The 17192-nt window shown below is 53.0% G+C and overlaps 1 protein-coding gene across 1 annotated transcript in view; it reads left to right on the forward strand.

Moving 5' to 3' along the window:
* RCSD1 (RCSD domain containing 1) overlaps positions 1-17192 on the forward strand; it is a 64240-nt gene that overhangs the window by 42018 nt on the left and 5030 nt on the right. The window contains exons 2-5 of the mRNA XM_012657809.1: positions 4617-4718; positions 9193-9264; positions 12732-12935; positions 14844-15545. Coding sequence (XP_012513263.1) covers positions 4617-4718; positions 9193-9264; positions 12732-12935; positions 14844-15545 — 1080 coding nt within the window. The remainder of the gene's footprint in view (positions 1-4616; positions 4719-9192; positions 9265-12731; positions 12936-14843; positions 15546-17192) is intronic.

The raw sequence follows: 17192 nt of genomic DNA on the forward strand, positions 1-17192 counted from the left end.
TCCGCCACAGGCAGCCTCTTGGTGTGTGATTCGGGTCACATCCCTCCTTGAAACCCTCCGGTGGCGTCCCGCTCGCTCAGAATACAATACAAACCGCTGGCTCTGGTCCGCGGGGCCCCACAGGGCTGGCCCAGGCTACCACATGTGTCCTCTGTCCCCTTTTGTGCACAGCATGTCCCTGTCACACTTCTCTTTTCTCTGTCCCTCAACATTTGTTCCTGTCTGTGCTTCTGCTCAGAACAATTTTCCTCCTCTCTTTTCCCCAACTTGGATTCAATTCAGATGATCCCTCTTCAGAGATGTCTTCTCACACCCTCATAGAAAAAGTGCCCTGTTTTATTTTTTCCGTAGCACTTACAAATGATCTCAGGTGTTCTGCTGTGTATGTGTTTATTGCTGGAGTAGCAGCCCCTAAAGAGCAAGAGCTCTATCTCGTCCACTGACGTGCCCCAGGGCCTGGAACAGTTAATGCATATTGATGAGAGACTGAATAAGATAACCCTTCTAAAGGTGTAGAGTGAGTACAGCATGTTGGTATGGAAGGAGCCAGAGCTTTGGAATCCAGAAAATTCTCATGCTCACACTTGCTAACTGGAATAGCAAGTTACTTAGCAACCCTGGGCCCCAGCTTCCTCTTTCAGAAGAGGTAAGAATTACCGAAAACATACCAGCTGCTACGAGGATAGTGCCTGCCGCAGAGGAGGTGCTCTGGGTAGGTGCGTAGGCCGAGTGGACCTGCCTGGTTCCACTCCAGTGCCCTTTTGGTCGTCCTAGGATGGTAATGGTCAAACACTGGGATGGATTGAAGAGCTAGGGTAAGGTAAGGGTGTGAAGGAAGATTCTGGAGTCTTTGCAGCGTCCCAGATTGTTGATCTGTGTTGATCCTTTTGAGGTGATAATGTAAGTATAGTCACAGTGGAAGAGGTGAGCACCCTGCATGCCACCCTAAGACCCACTTCAGTGCTGGGGCACTGGGGAAGCTGGCACACTTGGAGGTTCTGGGCTCTGGCCGGTTTCTGGTGAGCAAGGAAACCTTCCTTTTGGCCAAGATCGAGGTGTCCTCAGCTCCCCAGCCAGGCCCCTGCATTGCTTCTCTTCTCAAGCTGTAGAGGATAAGGCCTCCCTGGTGCCTTGCTTCCCTAAACCGTGGCCCAGAGACCGTTGGACACTTAGACATTGGGCCAAGGATGAGGTGGAGAAGTAGGCCAGAGCCAGGGAGGTAGGCAGAGCTTAACGGTGGCCTGTACACAAAGCTTTCATTATGCGGATGGCCAGTAGCATCCAAACTGTATTTACTCAACATGGCAAGAGCGTGGGGGAAGTTCCATGCCATGCAGACACAGGGGCTCCTCAGTTCTCAGAAGAAAGTCCCATAGAAATGGGAAATGAGCACCAGAGGTGATTTTCCCCTGGCCCTGGCAAAGTCAGACAGTAACCACGGCATGGTTTCCGAGCTAGCTGGCACCGCAGCTGGAGAGGCGGCAGGGTGGGCTTGCTGAGCAAGACCTGGGCCCGGGAGGGTGGAGCAGAGGCCTGCAATCTGTGAAGACAAGTGTGCACGAAGGGAGACGAGGCCAGAAAACAGATTTAGGACACGGAGAACGGCCCAACAGAGAAAAACAAGCTGATGTCAGACAGTGACCAAGATGCAGAGTGGATGCTGGTAGGGGAGGAACCCGCAGCTGGGTGTGGTCCCCAGGGGTGAGTGGGGGTGGCGGTGACTCTGGGGGCAGGTGCCCAGGCCCTGACACCAGCAGGCCGGATCGAATGGGAGGAGGAAAAGCCGGCCTTAGATGAGCACAGTGACGTTTCAGGCTATGTCGCTAAGTGCTTTATGGACATCGCAGGAATAAAGAAACAACATTTAATTCAGGGAAGTCTGAGAGTAGGTGGGGACACTGAAGTCCCTCTCAGAACTAAGAACACAGTCAAGGTGAGAGCGTGCCGGTGCTGAGGTGGCCTCAGGGCTGAGAGAAGGCTCTGGCCCAGGGCGGAGGTGGCGTGGATTGAACCCGCTGGAGGAGGTTAGTGTTACCCACCAGAATTGCGGGGCAGAATCCAGGCAAAGCCTCAGACAGGCCGGGCCACCAGCCCCTGCCATCCCCAAGACCATGCTTCTTCCATTGCACCTACGCAACCCGGTGGCTCTTAATTGAGCTTTGTATAGCACTTTTACAGTTTTCAAGGCACGTTCACAAATGATGCTACTTAACTGATGTCCACTGACGGATTATGAGAAGTTGGAGTCAAATGTTTCATAGACCATCCTGTTTGGCGTCTGCTGTGTGACTCTGGCTAAGTTGCTTGCTCTCTCTGGGCTTCCACATGTCCAGTGGGGAGAAAGCAATAATCAATCAGTCTTGCACAACGTAGGGCGGGAAATGTCTGGAGCGAGGCTGTGGGGAGTGGATGTGCCAGGCTCGAACAGCTCCGGAGTCCTTAGACAGACAAGGAAACCCATTCACTGGGCTCCAGGAAAACACACCCAGACGTATTATAATCTTTCCTTCAACCCGGCTTTTAAGCCCTAAATGCTTCCGTAAGCCTCATAGTCCTCTCGCTTCTGAGCCCCTGGCCAAGCCCAGTTTTGAGAGAGGGAAGTCAGGGAGGAGTTTGTGATTCCTACACAGCACTATTTTTAACTGGAATAGATCTTCCTGCACCCCCAGGGATTGGCGCCTTGAATCCGAGGTAAAGTGCGCTGTCAGCGGGACCCGGGCAATAAATAGCAGCAGACAGTCTGATCTGATACACGGCGGGAAGTTAGACAGATGGACAAACCGATCGGCCCACGTCTTTGCCAACAATGGCTCAATTAACCACACGCTGACTCTAAAGCCCCTCTGCTGTTCCAGCAGGACAAGGACCTCTCCTAACATGGCAAGGGTGAGGGTTAAACAGGTGCAAGCCCTGCCCGGGGGCAGTAATCAGGGAGGGGCGCCGGACTCCCTGGCTCTCCCCCAGCACTACGGGGAAATCTGGCATCTCGAACAGAGGTGAATCCTTTTAGAGCTTTATGCAAAATCAGCATTTGGTGTTTAGGCTGGAATGGAGATGAGCTTGAATCACGGTAGGCCACAGTAAAGAGGTACCGGTCTTTTCCTCCAGAACAGCCCTTCACCGATCAGAAGGTTCACGGCCCCAGCGGTTCTTTCACGTCTCTGAATCAAGCCTTCTCCTCGCGCTTTGCCCCATTCACTTCCCTTCACTGCCGGAACTTGGCAGGAGGTGGGGGGATCTGCCCCTCCCTCGCTCCAAGGGGACAGCATCATAGAATGACCAGAGGCATTGACTTTGGAGGGAGCACCCGAATAAGAAAGACACTATTAGCACAAAGAAAAGGGTGTGGAATTGAGAGTGTGTGTGTGTGTGTGTGTGTGTTGCACAGCGGTGCGAGCTCACTGCTGGAGGGCAGCGTGCCCTGTCTTTGCGGGCATGAGACCCACGGAAAGGCAGAGATGGACTTTCTCAGACAAACTGCTGCCCAAGTCCTCCCAGTTTCAGGCTAGACGTGAGGAGGGGCAGTGGTAGAAGTAGTTCTCAGCCCGAGTAAGAAATGCTGCCATTATGGTGACAAAAGACAAAAGCCTAATGTCTCTGGGACTGAGTAAAAAAAAGTTATTAAAACCAAGTGTTTATGCATCCCCAAGTAACAAGGCAGAAGTGAGGGGGCATTTCCAGCGTCGCTGACTTACGCTCCCTGTCTTGGTGACAAAGGGCGCATAGGAGTGAACAGTGTCCTGGGGTGCATCTTGGCCTCTTCAAGGAACCTGGAGGCACCGTGCGGGAGGGACGGCCACAGTAAACCGATGACCTGAACCGAGGCAAGACTCACCGCCAGCGACCATCGCGACCCCTTCTAAAGCTCTTGCAATGTGCCAGGCCTTGCCCCAGCACTTTGGATATACAGTGTTAGAAATCATTTAATCCATGAAACAAGCGCATAAGTGATGTGCTACCACGGTCCCTGTCAAGCACAGAAAGCCGTTTGCCCCGGGTCCCCGAGCTGGGAAGAGACGGAGCAAGTCGGTGGTTGAACCCAGGCAGTCCGGCTCCCATCGCTAGGCTGCCTGCTCTCGTGTCAGTTACTTGTTAATTCGCAGGTATTTACTGAACCCTTCTTTTTGCCCAAGACTCTCAATTAAGCAGGGAAGACAGGACACATACATGTGTTAAAAGTTCAATAAAGGGCATCTGCTGGCCCAGGGTCCGGCACTTGCAGGCCTCTCTCTCCAAATGCATTTTGCCAGCCCCCATTTTGGAAGGAGACTCATATGCTGTCCCCGATACAGCCCTTTTCCTGGAGGGTCTTTGAGGAACGAGAAACCTGGGGTCCGTGCTGCCTCCAGGACCCCCAGGCGCCCCTCCAGGGCTGGAGCAAATTTTATTCGTCTCTAGGTCCCCAGAGCTACACCCAGGGCCGAGCACATCGTAGATATTCAGTAAGCGTGTTTGACGGGATGGTTTTTAAAAAGCTTTGAATGCAGGCGCCTCCTTGTCCCAGCATTCCTGCCCGTGGCCACAAAACAAGTGCCTTGCATGGCACCTGCTACCTGACCAAAGAAGAGCCAAGTGCACGTTTGCTGAGCAACTGTTTCTCCTCCTTGATTTGCTAGGAAAGGCTGGCAGAGCCCAACGCCAACGTGGACAACTCGGCGTCCCCCTCGGTGGCGCAGCTGGCCGGGCGGTTTCGGGAGCAGGCAGCTGCCGCCAAGGAGGTGAGTTGGGAGGCTTCTGAGCACCGGCTGCTGGGAGGGGCTGGAGGCAGTGAGTCCGGGTCAGGCCCAGAGGAGAGGGAGGGAGAAGGCCTGGTAATTACCAAATTAGGAAGAGGAGCCCGAGAGGGGTCCCTCTGAATGTGAGGAATGTCCCACTGCCTCCCTGCCTGTGCAGAACCCTTCCCCGGCAGAGTGAGGCTTTGTCTGCCAAGGAGGGGTGGGCAGAGAGCAGACACGGGAGTCCAGATTCATCTTCATCTTGATCATCCACCAGTACAGACTTAGATCTGGCACAGCCGTGCCAGGCCTGGATGGGTTCGGACTAAAGAGGTCCCCACACCCGGCTCCTGCCCTGTAGCCTGGAATCAGGAGCGAGGCGAGGCTGGGCGGGTTCTGAGCTGAGAAGGACGGGAGGATGTGAGGGAAGTACGTTCAGATGGGAAACCAGAGATGAGGAGGGAAAGCATCCAGTGACCAACGGGGGAAAGTGTGAAAAGGGTTGTCTTACCTTTGCAGAGATTTGGGCTAGATTCTCTCGGGTTCTCCAGTGTGAGGAGCCCATTAGAGGTGACAGGAGGGACGGGTTCCCCAGGGCGGAGGGAGGTCTATCATGGCCCCTGGGGCAAGTGAGAACTTACTGTGGTTGCCTCGTTTGTTAGGTGCACTATTTTGCACTTTTGTTTTCTTATCTGAAAAATCGGGTCCATAATTTCTAGCCATTATGGGAATGTCATAAAGGATAAAGATGACAGCATTGAGCTGAGCTGTTGGCACTGCCCAAAAGCTGCATGTCGATGTCATTTTGAGATGTTGGTTCAGCCCAATGACTCCCAAGTGAAAGAGGATGTCCTAGCAGGAGAGGAATGGGAGAGGAGAGGCTGAAAGTCAAAATGGACAGATCGTTAGATAGAACCGTTAAATAATTTAAATAGTAAGTGGGCAGTTCCAAAGACACGCAATCCTCTCCTTCCATTCTTAAACATTCCTAAACTTCCCTAAACATCCCTCAACACTCCTAAATCCAGCTGCCACTTCCTTCCTCTTCCTCCCTGTTGCCTGATTAGCTCTTTCTGTTTCTCTCTGTGTGTCTGTCTGTCAACCCCTCTAGACACCAGCCAGTAAGCCAACAAGAAGGAAACCGCCCTGTTCCCTCCCCCTGTTCCCCCCCAAGGTAGAGCTGGGCCAGAATGGCGAGGAGGTAAGTTGTTGCGGGGGCTCAGAGGACTGTGGTCATGGGTTTTCTTTATCCTTTTTGTAGGAAGGGACCCAAAACTCATACTTTTCAACCTCAAAATCCATGCAGGGGATTTCTCCGTTTCAGATTCAAGGATGAATCTCCTCTTCTTAAATGCTTCCTGAATCCTTCACTTTGGAAACTAGGCTCCTCCCTAGTCTCTCTTACTGAGCCTCCTTTTATGATTTGTCGTGGACCATTTTTCAAGCCTGAGAATTTCAGCAGAGAAAATGGGCCATAGATGTTAGTAACAGACCAGACGCAGGAGTCAGGACTGTTATGGTTTATTCCCATAACACTGGATGATCTTGGAACAAGGTGTGGAGAAGGCACCTGGAAAGCGGGGCTACATTCATCTGAGGCAGAATTGTAACTCGAGAGAACCCCCCGGCGCTGCGGTCCCCTAGTGAAGGCTGGCTGCCGTCAGGATCACTGGAAGAAAACCAGAGCACACTGGAGGCCTCGCTGCCGTCAGATATAAATAGCCAACGTTGGCAACATAATCAAGGCTCTGGTATCATAGATCACAGCCACCCATAGGTTCCCAGCCTGCACACTCACCTATCCTTATTCACGTCATCGTAGCTGTGAGAGCGACTTCTCCACACCCCGTCCCAGCAGCCCATGAACCTTCGCTGTGGCCGTGATCTGTGCCAGAAATGAATTTGCGTGTTCTGTCGCCAGCCTGGGAGGCCAACCCCAAAACAGAGCAAGCAAGCCAAAGACAGGGCAGTTCCCAAATCCCACTCTGACCACCTCTTTTTTTCTCCCCTCTCTTTTGGGGCCAGCATCTTGACAACAGACACTGGGTACCGAGTGAACTTGGGCAAACCTCTCGGTGCCTATATTTACTCATCTATAAAGTGAAATGGTTGAAGTAGATCAATGATTTTCAACCCTTTTTGTCAACCCAAGGCTTATGAGCAGAAACCCATCAGATAAAGGAGCAGCTCGGAGCTGCCCCTGGTCACATGAGATGGGGAAGGGGAGGTCTGGAGCCCCATCTGCTCCTAGAATACCCCCTCCTTCCACCAAATGAGGGTCTTATTCTGGGATAAGAACCCCAAGGAATGCAAATCTAAAACACTGAGGTTTTTGTTGGGTCTCTTCAAGTGCTAACAATCTGATTCTGTGGCTTCCTGGGCTTATCAGCCAATTCTGTGAGCAAATACATACCAACAACTTCTCATTCCAGGGGTCAACTTCTCCTTGGAACTCTCGCCCTCTGGGCTTGGTGTCTCTGCTGCTTTGCAGCAGGCTGAGGCCGTGGCCATTCGGAACTTACTGTGAGGCTGCCCCCTGATAACCCGGGCTCGGCCCAGGAGAAGTCACTGCACCATACTCAATTTGCAGTGTGGACAAAAACACTAACTGGATAGATCATGGAGGCTAGGTGGGGAAGTTTTATTCCCTGGAATAAAAGCAGAGTAAGTCAGGTTAGTGGCGAGTGGATTAAACAGGTTTATTTCAGTGGCCTTGTGGAAATAAATTTACAGGTTTCATCCCATGGGGCGTACAAATACATACATACATACATACATACATAGGAACGTAAGGCTGGTTTTTCTCCCACGACCGTGTTAGTCCCAGCCCCTTGTTAAACCATAAAGGAAATGCTGCCACCTGCTGCCATTTCCTAGGAACTGCATCAGCGGCTATTTCGTATTCTTTCTGCTTTGTAGTTCAAATCCGTAAGGAACATACACTGGGTCCCCAGCACCATACTGTGGTTAAGGGGCAGTGTCTATTGAATTTCCGCTGTCTTCAAAAGACAGTGGTCAGCTGGAGAAGGGAAGAGTTTATGGTGTCACATAAAGTGAAATTTTATCAGCAAAATTTTTGCTGCAGTTTCTAAAACAGTATCTTCAAAAACCCCCAGCCCCTGTGAAATGTCACTGTAAGGCACAGAAACTAGGAACAACCCAACTGGGGCTGGACGCTCTTTGTGCTCAGCACAGACAAAAGACTCCTTAAAGATTGTTCTAGGAGTATGTCTGGAAGTGGTAACTCATGCAGGCTGCAAGAGTCCCTAGAATCATTTGTTCCAGCTCACTTGTGTCTTGGTAGAGGAGGCTGAAGCCAGGGGCGTCCATCTGGCTCCTGCCAAAGCTGAATTAGAAGGTAAAGGGGGTCTCCTGAGTCCCAGCCCATGCTCTCCCTTGCTGCTGGGCCTTGGAAAGGTCACAAGAAGTTCCGTTGAGTGAGTCGCCTTCCTTCCATCACTAAAATACAATCATCTCACTCAATAAATATCTCAGAATATTTCTGAGCCCAGTGTAATTCTTCTTCTTATGATTCAGGTAAATTAGTACCCAGGGGACAGGGGGTACATGCTGGTCTCCACACCATAGGAAAATCCCTGCTCTGCCTCACCCTCTGCACAACAACGTGGATGACATCTTCTTCTTTTTCTTCATCATCATCATATCACCGTCATCATTTCCACATAGTTGTGGAAGTTTACACAAAGCAAGGAGTCAATCTTTAGATAGAATCCTAAGGAAGACAAGATTCCTGACATTCATTCATCACAAAAATATCTACAAGTAAGCATACACGTGATTAGGTAGCACATATATCAGCCGCTGACCAACTGCTCCTAGAGGACAGAGACTGAATGATATTCATCTTTATATAACCAACACAATGCCTGCAATGTAGTAGACACTCAATAAATGTCTGCTCAATTAAAATGAATATTCAATGTTTTGGAAAATGGTAATTTATAAATAATGCCACTGGTGGGATTTTCCAAACTGTCATTAGTTCAAGGGAGGAATTTCAATAACACCTCTGTCAGGTTTCACTCCTGGTCTGTGGTTTCTTGTTTTGTTTGTGAGAACCAGGAGGGTCATTTTTGTCCTTTTCTTTGAAATTCCCTCCAATTGTTGATTCACGCTGTTGAAGGTCATGAGACTTTTACTCCCCTCACAGCTTTCCCTCGTAATGACAACGAGGTCACCTTCCTGGGAGAGGAGGCCTTCTGTGTTAGGCACAGTCTGCCCTGGCTTCTCTGACGCACAGATGCAAGTGGTTTTGCTATGGTGAGACGAGGTGGGAGAGAGGGGAGCCCGCCTCTCCCAGGCCCCAGTAAGCTGGGTGGAACTTCCTGGAACTAAGTGATCAAGGGGTGAAACAACTTCTCCTCTTCTCCTTCCACCTGTGACGTTTGGGCTCCAGCCAGAACTCCAATTCCCTTCACCCCACTTACTTGGTGGTTTTGGTTCATTTGCTCTGCAGAAATCACCGCCCAATGCCAGCCACGCTCCTAAAGTCAAGGTGAAGAGCTCACCTCTGATTGAGAAGCTTCAGGTAAGTGCAGAATGCATCACCGTTGCTACCTTTTATCCAACTCCACTTCTTATTCAAAACTTTCATGTCTTTAGGGCTCCTAGGGGTAGCCCAAGTGTCACCTGGATAGTTGGCCCCTGATAACCAGCTAGTGACCACATTGCCCTAAAGGATGAAGCTGTCACAGCCCTCACCTGGGGGCCAGGGCTAACATAAGGACCATATCAAGCGTAAATTCATGTAGTCAACACTAATGGCTGGTGGCTGACGGATAATGGGATGCCTCAAGATTCTGACGGGAAAGGACATTATAGTCGCAAGAAACATTCCAGAAATAGCCCAGCCCTCTCCCGCAAGGCCTAAATGCAGCCACAAACCATTTCAGCCTTACCCAGGGCTAAAGTTCAGCTGCTACACACTGCATGGGTGTGGCCACATCCATTGTTTGGGACGCATTCTGCCCGGCCTCTCCACCAGCACCCTGTGTGCCCAGAGCCCTCACCCTCTGCACCCTGGGCTGGCTCTGGGAGTGTGAGCAAAGCAGAAGACGCTGCCCGCAAGCTCACTGTGTTGTTGCGGAGACGAGGCTTTCACACACGATACAATAACAGGCGTGTGGGAGTCAATACCACAGATCTCAGTCGTGTGCCACTGCCCAAGTGCTGCTGCTCAAGACGGGGTTTCTCAGCCTTGGCATTATCTGAGCTGACTAATCTTGTTGCAAGGGCTGTCTTTGGCATTTCAAGATGTTCAGCAGCATCCCTGGTCTTACGCACTAGGTGCCAGTAGCACCGTCCAACAAAGTTGGGACAATGAAAAATGTCTTCAGACATTGCCAAATGTCCCCTAGGGACAAAGTCAGCCCCCCACCCGCACCCCAGGTGAGAACGCTGCTCTAGAATTTCAGAGCAAGAAGAGAGCAGGAGTAATTGATGAATGCTCTACGAAACGCCTATGCCCGTGGCTGGTCCTTAAAGGCTGGGTGGCTGGGGAGGAGGGAGGAAGGTGCTCCTGGTGTGGGAACAGCATGAGCTAAGGCACAAAGGTGGGCATGTTACGTCCCAGGGGGCCTGTAGGGGAGGCTCCTGCTTTCACCACAGCCTCTATCCAGCCACCGGGAGAAGGAGCAAGGCTCTCCTGCGCTGTGTCCTCCCCTCCAGGCCCAACTGAGAGTGCTGGCTCGCCAACTTCATGCTGAAGCCATCAGGGGGTGTCAAGACACATAGCCACAGCCTCTGCAGTTCCCAGCCATGGGATTTGGCTCCCAGCCTGATTTGGGGTTACGGCAAGCATCTCTGGTTTCTGGCCTTGAGCCTACCCTGTGGAGGGCGGGGAGGGCTCTGCAGTGTCTCCCTGAAATTTAATTCTTACTAAGAATCCCTGATTCTGCCCCAGCTGCAGGGAAGGGGGTGGTGCTGCCTGTCACCCTAGAAGACTTCAGGGCTCCCCTAGACATAACAGGGAGCTCTTGGAGGGGATCCCAGAGCTTCAGCATCCCTCCTAGCAGCTAGCTGAGGGGTGCAGCCCAGGACCCCAACCTCTGCCTCCCTGTAGCCCACCACAGCCCTCATTCAGGAGCCAGAAATCAGTTCCCAAGCGTTCTGTACCCTGTACTTTTGGTCTCATTCTCTTCTCTAGTCATTATTGAGCCTTTTTGGGAAACACAACAACTTCGGAATGAGGTTTGGACATCTAATTATTTAATCGCATTAAGAATGTCAGCAATAGTGTGACGATTTAGCCAAATCCCACAGGAACCTTACTTAGTTAGGAATATGTGGAGGAAAGAGCTAAGAAATACATCAGCAACTACATTTTCTTCTAACTATTCTATCGAATGAGTTACGAACTATGATTTTTATTCACTAGAATAATCCAAAATCCAAAGTTCAGATTTTCTGCTGACTCGCAAGATCCATTTTATTTGCAAGCATTCTTGCGGAGGGATTTTCCCGGGTTGAGATTTAGAGGAGGGGGGATCTCCTTTAATGCCCAGTTAAGGCCCCTCTGCCATGAAGCCCCCTGAGCCAGCCCAGCACATGGACCCCCGCGACATCTGTGCTCCAGATCCTTCCCCATGTGCTGCTTTTTGACGTGGCTCGGGCTCCCAGCATCGCTATTTAACTTTCGTATATTATACATTTAATTCTTGCCACGACTCAGTCTTATCTGTCTTATGTTTTCTTCCTTAAGATCACAATGAAAACATAGACACCTTCCTAAACATGCACGGTGCTTTCCCGGTGCAAGTGCTGAAGCGCACACAGGCGTTCTGCAGGGCGGCGGGGTGCGGCTGGCGGGAGGGTGAGCCGAGGGCAGTCGAGGCAGAGAGCGCGCGTGTGGCAGGAGAGAGTAAACAGGGCCCGGGTAGGAAAGACACTGAAGGCCAGGCTCAGAACTTTGCACAAATAGAGAATCCGAGACTCAGAAAGGCTATTGGACTTGCTGAAGGTCTGAAGGTCACACAGCTATTAAGTGAAAGATCCAGTATGTGGAGCCAGGTCTGTGGGCGCGGAGAACCCTTGTGCCTCCCACCGTCCCTTCCCTGCGAGGTCGCACTGCTGTCTCTCCCGGTCCGGCACAGGGCCAGCAGCCAGGTGCTGAGGGCAGGGGGAGGAGGAGTGCCCCTAGATGGCCTTAAAGAAGATCCCGGTCACTCACACACAGTCCCTCTGTGGACAGCTTCAGGCACCGCCACCTTCTCCATGACAATAGGGGGTGGATCTGGGACCAGCCACCAGACTCAAGACTCCGGCAGGCTTTGGTTGCCTTTGGGTTACTCTCCCGCTTGGGGGCCCTCAGGGTTTGTTTGGTCTGGTCTCACCTGCGCTGTGGTGCCCCACGTGTGGCACACACTGGTTTATTCCGCTGCCTCCCCTGGAAGTGGTCGGCCGCCTGCTGTGTCCACCACTCTGCCGTCTACCGGGAGGGAACCTGGTACCTGGAGGCCTGAGGGACAAACAGACCCGGCGTGAGTCTCAGGGCAGATCCCTCGGCCACTTGCCCAGTGTGTGCAACAGAAACAAACCCGAACACGTCAGTTGTCGTGGAGGAGACAGCTGCGCGTGACTGGCACGTATTAAGAGTGTGCATGGGTGTAACACGGTTGACTCTGACGAGAAAGGTGATCACGAAGGCTGACTTCCCGTGAGACCCTGGTGCTGCAGGTGCTGCTGGCGGTTGCTATTTTGGCCGCTTTGCCTGTAAGTTGGGGCCGTTCCGGGGCATCTTTGTTAGATCCACGTCCGTGCTGTGTGAGCATTCCACAATGCAGCCTGTGGCAGGCCAGGCGGCAGGACGTGAACTGACTAGGCAATGCTTCTAGAAGCAGGACACGACGAGGCAATGGATAATTGCTGGGAAGTAACGTGAAAAACCTCATGTCACCTGTCCTCAGCCAGTTCTCAGGCCAGGCAACCAACAAGCTAAAGCAGAAGCTCTCATCTTCTCCCCGCCCCGATCTGAAATTCCCCGTCTTTTCTCGGCAGGCCAATTTAACCTTTGACCCAGCGGCTCTGCTGCCTGGGGCCTCGCCCAAGAGTCCTGGACTCAAGGCCATGGTGTCGCCGTTTCACAGCCCACCTTCCACCCCCAGCAGCCCCGGCGTGCGGTCTCGGCCCAGCGAGGCAGAGGAGGTGCCCGTCAGCTTCGACCAGCCGCCCGAAGGTAGCCACCTGCCCTGTTACAACAAGGTAAATTCTGGTTCCGGTGCGTCGTGGTGCATCTGGAAACCTGGGGACCGGCACTCCTGAATTTTCTCTGCACTGTTGTCGCCCTAGAGAAAGGAGGAAACCTTTGGAGCTGGTTTTAACAGCAGTGAGATTTGTCCTCTCCTTTGCAAGTGATTCCAGAACTAAGACCACCCACCCCTCAACTAGCCCGCCTCTCTCCTCTCCTCTCCCTATAACTGTGCCATGCACCCAAAGGCAGGCCTGCGGGATTGAGTGCTCTCTCCTTTGTGGAGAGAGGGGTGGGATCTCAGGACCTATCCCAGCTGCACAGATAGTGGATGTCAAAAGCTGAAAACAAAAGCTAAAGGCCTGACCGGTGGTTCACACAGAAGGCCGGGCAGATCACCAGGACTGCAAGACATTCTGCCTGATGCGAGTGGTCCTGCGTGTCCCAGGACGGGCGCAAGCCACTCCTACCACAGCTCGCCCCAGTTAGAGAACACCCGAACGGTTCCCTTTACGTATGGCAGGGCTCACTTCTATAGAGGCCGCCCTGATCCTTTGTGTGTGCCGTCAGCACGCCCTGGCGCTACCGGGGGAGGTGAGAATCAGAGATGCAGCCTAAGCAGGTGCTCAGCAAACTCGGGCCAGAGCCAGGCAGGGGCCAAGATGGAAGCGGCTCTGACGCCAGGGAATGCTAAACGGGTACGACTTTGTGGTTAAGGATGGAGAAGTGATATCTTCTAGGCCATTCCAGGAAATGCATCTAGCTAAAAAGTCAACTGTATAGAAACAGAGAGCGCCCGAGGAAATACACTGGTGGGGGGAAGGTGATGGGCAGGCTTGAGCCTGTTGGCCGGGGACAGAGCGGATCCTCCAGCCCCGGGTGCTGGAGACCCTGAAGGAGCCAAGTGGAGAGCCTCGTCTTCTCACAGGGTGCCCAGTAGCGAGAGGGGGCTGGAGGGAGGAGCTGCTGCCTGGGTATAACACCCAAAGGCTTTAGCCTTCTGAGGGCAGTGAGGGAGCAGGCAAAGTTACTTCTGAACCCCGCCATGGTACCCTGCAGAGCTGGCCCCACGGTGTCTCCGGAAAGGCCCAGGAGGCCCTCATAAACCCAGTATTTGTTCCAAACCTCTGAGATGGAACTAGGATTGACAAAGTTCAGTGGGCCCGATTCTGAGAGTCACAGGCTTCCCAGAGAGGACGTCCTGGTCAGGCAGCTGCTTTGTGCTCCTAAGGAACGGCTTCCGACCACGCACCTGACTCCTGAAAGCAAAGCGCTCGCTCGCTCGCTCGGGCTGCTCTGCGTCCCCAGTGTCAGCCAGTGGTGGGGGTGGCGGGGCTGAGGCAGACAAGGGAGGAAGCTGGTCATCAGCCGCCCAGCGAGCACCCAGGAGGTCCCTGCACCAGGGCCTGGCCATCAGCAGGCCTCTGACCCTCTTCTCGGTTGCATTTTTGCCAAAGTATAATTTGCAAAATGTTAAAACATGACTCTAGATAGAACAGAGAGAGAACAGAGATTTTATTCAATTTGTAACTTAGGAGGAAACTAGAAGATGGTAAAGCTCACTCAAAGAGCATTCAAAGAACTGGTTATTCATGGGCAATTTTTAAAAAAATATTAGAATACAGTTGTTAAGTTAGATGCCAAACTGGTTAAAGTTTTACAGTGCAGTAAAATCATAAGTTATCTTTTTTACTGGATGGAAAGCACTTGCATCTTCATAAGACAGAAGTCTGCAGGTTACCATGTGATTTCGCAATCCCACGGGGCTCTAACCCATGATAAATCATAAACAACGATACGTTCTCCCAGGAAATTAGCTGGGCTTGTTAAGCAGTGCTTTAGACTGACACCGAAAGGGCGTGCAGCCCTCCTCTTGGCCTTTGCTGCAAGTTTTGGATAATTTCCCTTCCCCCCTCTTGCAGGTGCGGACGAGGGGCTCCATCAAAAGGCGCCCCCCCTCCAGGAGGTTCCGAAGGTCTCAGTCGGACTGCGGGGACCTGGGAGAGTACAGGGCCTCGGAGTCATCTCAGGAGAATGGCGCCACGGAGCAGAACGGGGAGGAGGTGTTCCCACCCAAGAGCAAGGCCCCAGGATCCCCGTCGTCCAGCGAGGGGGCAGCGGGAGAGGGAGTGAGGAGAAACCCAGAACCTTCGGAAAAGCCCCCTCTGAGGAGGGCGTCCAGCAGGACAGAGAAGCCAGAGAAGGATGGGGCCGCAGAGGAAGCCAAGCTCGGTGCCCAGGAGCAGGCCCCGGAACCAGCCCAAACCTCCAGTCCAGAGGCAGAGAACGGGTGCGGGAGCCCCCGGGAGGCAGCTCCGGCTGGAGAGGAAACGCAGATGGCGAAGGCTGCAGAGGGGAAGGAGGAGAGGGAGCAAAACGAAGAGGCCGGGCCTGCACATAAGGGCCAAGACACACAGAAGCCCGAGGAGGGAGCTGTGGGGGAGGGGACCCCCCAGAGTTCCCCTGGAGGAGTGGAGGGCGACGATGTCCCCCAGCAGGAGAAACATGAGGAAAGACAAGAGGAGGGGGCAGTTCCCGAGCCAGGCTGCAGCCCTGGGACCGGCCATGCCCAGCTGGAGACCAGCAGCGAGGTCCAGGGTGGGCGCACGTCCCCCAACGTGGAGGTAGGTGGCCCGGCTTGTCCGCACAGGAGGGCAGTGCCAGGGCTTGCATGTGCCTTTGTCACAACCCCTTTCCTCACAGTCCCTTCCTAAATCAGCTCAGTGTGCAGAAACAAAGGCACCAGGCTCCTGCCTCGTGCGGGCTGGATGGAGACAGGCTGTCGCTGAGCTGGGGGGACAAAAGGACAAAAAAGGGAAGCGTGTCTCGTGCTCTTCCCAGCTTCTCACTGACTCAGAGCTCTGGCGAGCTTCTGGGTGTGTGTGGAGCGACCCAGCCTTGGCCCTGCTCAGTAACTGAGGTCTGCAAACGTCGGCCAAAGGTCTGCGAAGGCAGGGGATCAGAGACGAACAGAGGGTGCTCCTTCCAAACCACTCACCTCTAGCGCATGAGACGGCAGCTCCTTCCTGTGCGTTAACGAGGTGGGAAGTGGCAGTGGGCAGGGACATTCCTGGGGAAGCCTGGGGCACAAGGGCAGGAGAAACCATCTGTGTGTGGAGAATAGGGACAAGAAGTTGGGGGCGCTTCGGGGCCAAGGTGGCATTTGAGCTGGGCCTTAAGGAAGCTGTAGGTGACATCCAGGAGGAGGAGGAGGGAGATGACTCGCTCCCCTGCCCGCCGCCCTGTCCGGGCCCTCCACTCGTGGCACCCACCGCACCTGGCTGTTCCCCGCTGGCTCCCAGGAAGCCCATCTGGAGCTCTAGGAGCAGTGTCCCACCCCCGACCCCTGTCCCTAGCAATCTCAACAACACCGTCACCTGCAAGTGTGCCCCCTTCCTTTTTAGTGTATTCATTCGCTCATTCATTCATTCACTCGCTCAAGCCATCGTTAGCTTCCTGCTACGTTAGCCTCTTTTCTGTCTTCCTGCTTCCACTTTTTCTTCCAGCCTATATAGTTCATTGCCTGGGCAGCACCCGGAGGGTTTGTTTGTTTGTTTGTTTGTTTGCATCATCTACCCTTTGCTAAAATTACTCACCTCTTATAGTAGAGTTGCCATAACAAAGTACCACAAACTCGGTGGCTTAAAACAACACAGAAGTACTTTTTCACGGTTCTCGAGGCCAGGACTCCAAAATTAAGATGTTGGTAGGGTTGGTTCCTTCTGGAGGCTCTGGGGGAAAATCTGTTCCTCTCCCCTAAGTTCTGGCTGCTGCCTGCAACCCTGGAATCCTTCCTTGCCTCTTCCAGCTTCCGGTGGCTGCCGCAATCCTTGGCATTCCCAGGCTTACAGGCGCGTGGCCCCAATCTCTGCCTCCATCTCCACCACGTGGCCTTTCCTTGAGCCTGTGTGTCTCACACTTCCCCCTCCTTCCTTCTATAAAGACACTAGTCAGTAGCTGCCCACCCTAGATCGAGAATGACCTCATCTTGAGATCCTGAATGACAAAGGCAATGACCCCATTTCCAGATAAGGTCACATTCACAGGTGCTAGGGGTTAGGATACCACCCACACCCACACACCTCACCCGACTCTCCCTCCCACTGTGCTGCAGCCAGGCCAATGTTTGTGGGGGCTCTCCAAGGGCCCTCTTATTATTCTCAAACTAAATCAGGGAGGAAAAAGTAGAGACCCAAAGACTCACGAGGTATGACTGAGACCCTAGGTTGAGTTGTTGGGGTAAGATGCATCGTATTTCTTTAACACTTTCT

This window comes from Propithecus coquereli, unplaced genomic scaffold, assembly GCF_000956105.1.
Source record: "Propithecus coquereli isolate 6110/MARCELLA unplaced genomic scaffold, Pcoq_1.0 Scaffold56, whole genome shotgun sequence".
Classification (NCBI taxonomy): domain Eukaryota; kingdom Metazoa; phylum Chordata; class Mammalia; order Primates; family Indriidae; genus Propithecus; species Propithecus coquereli.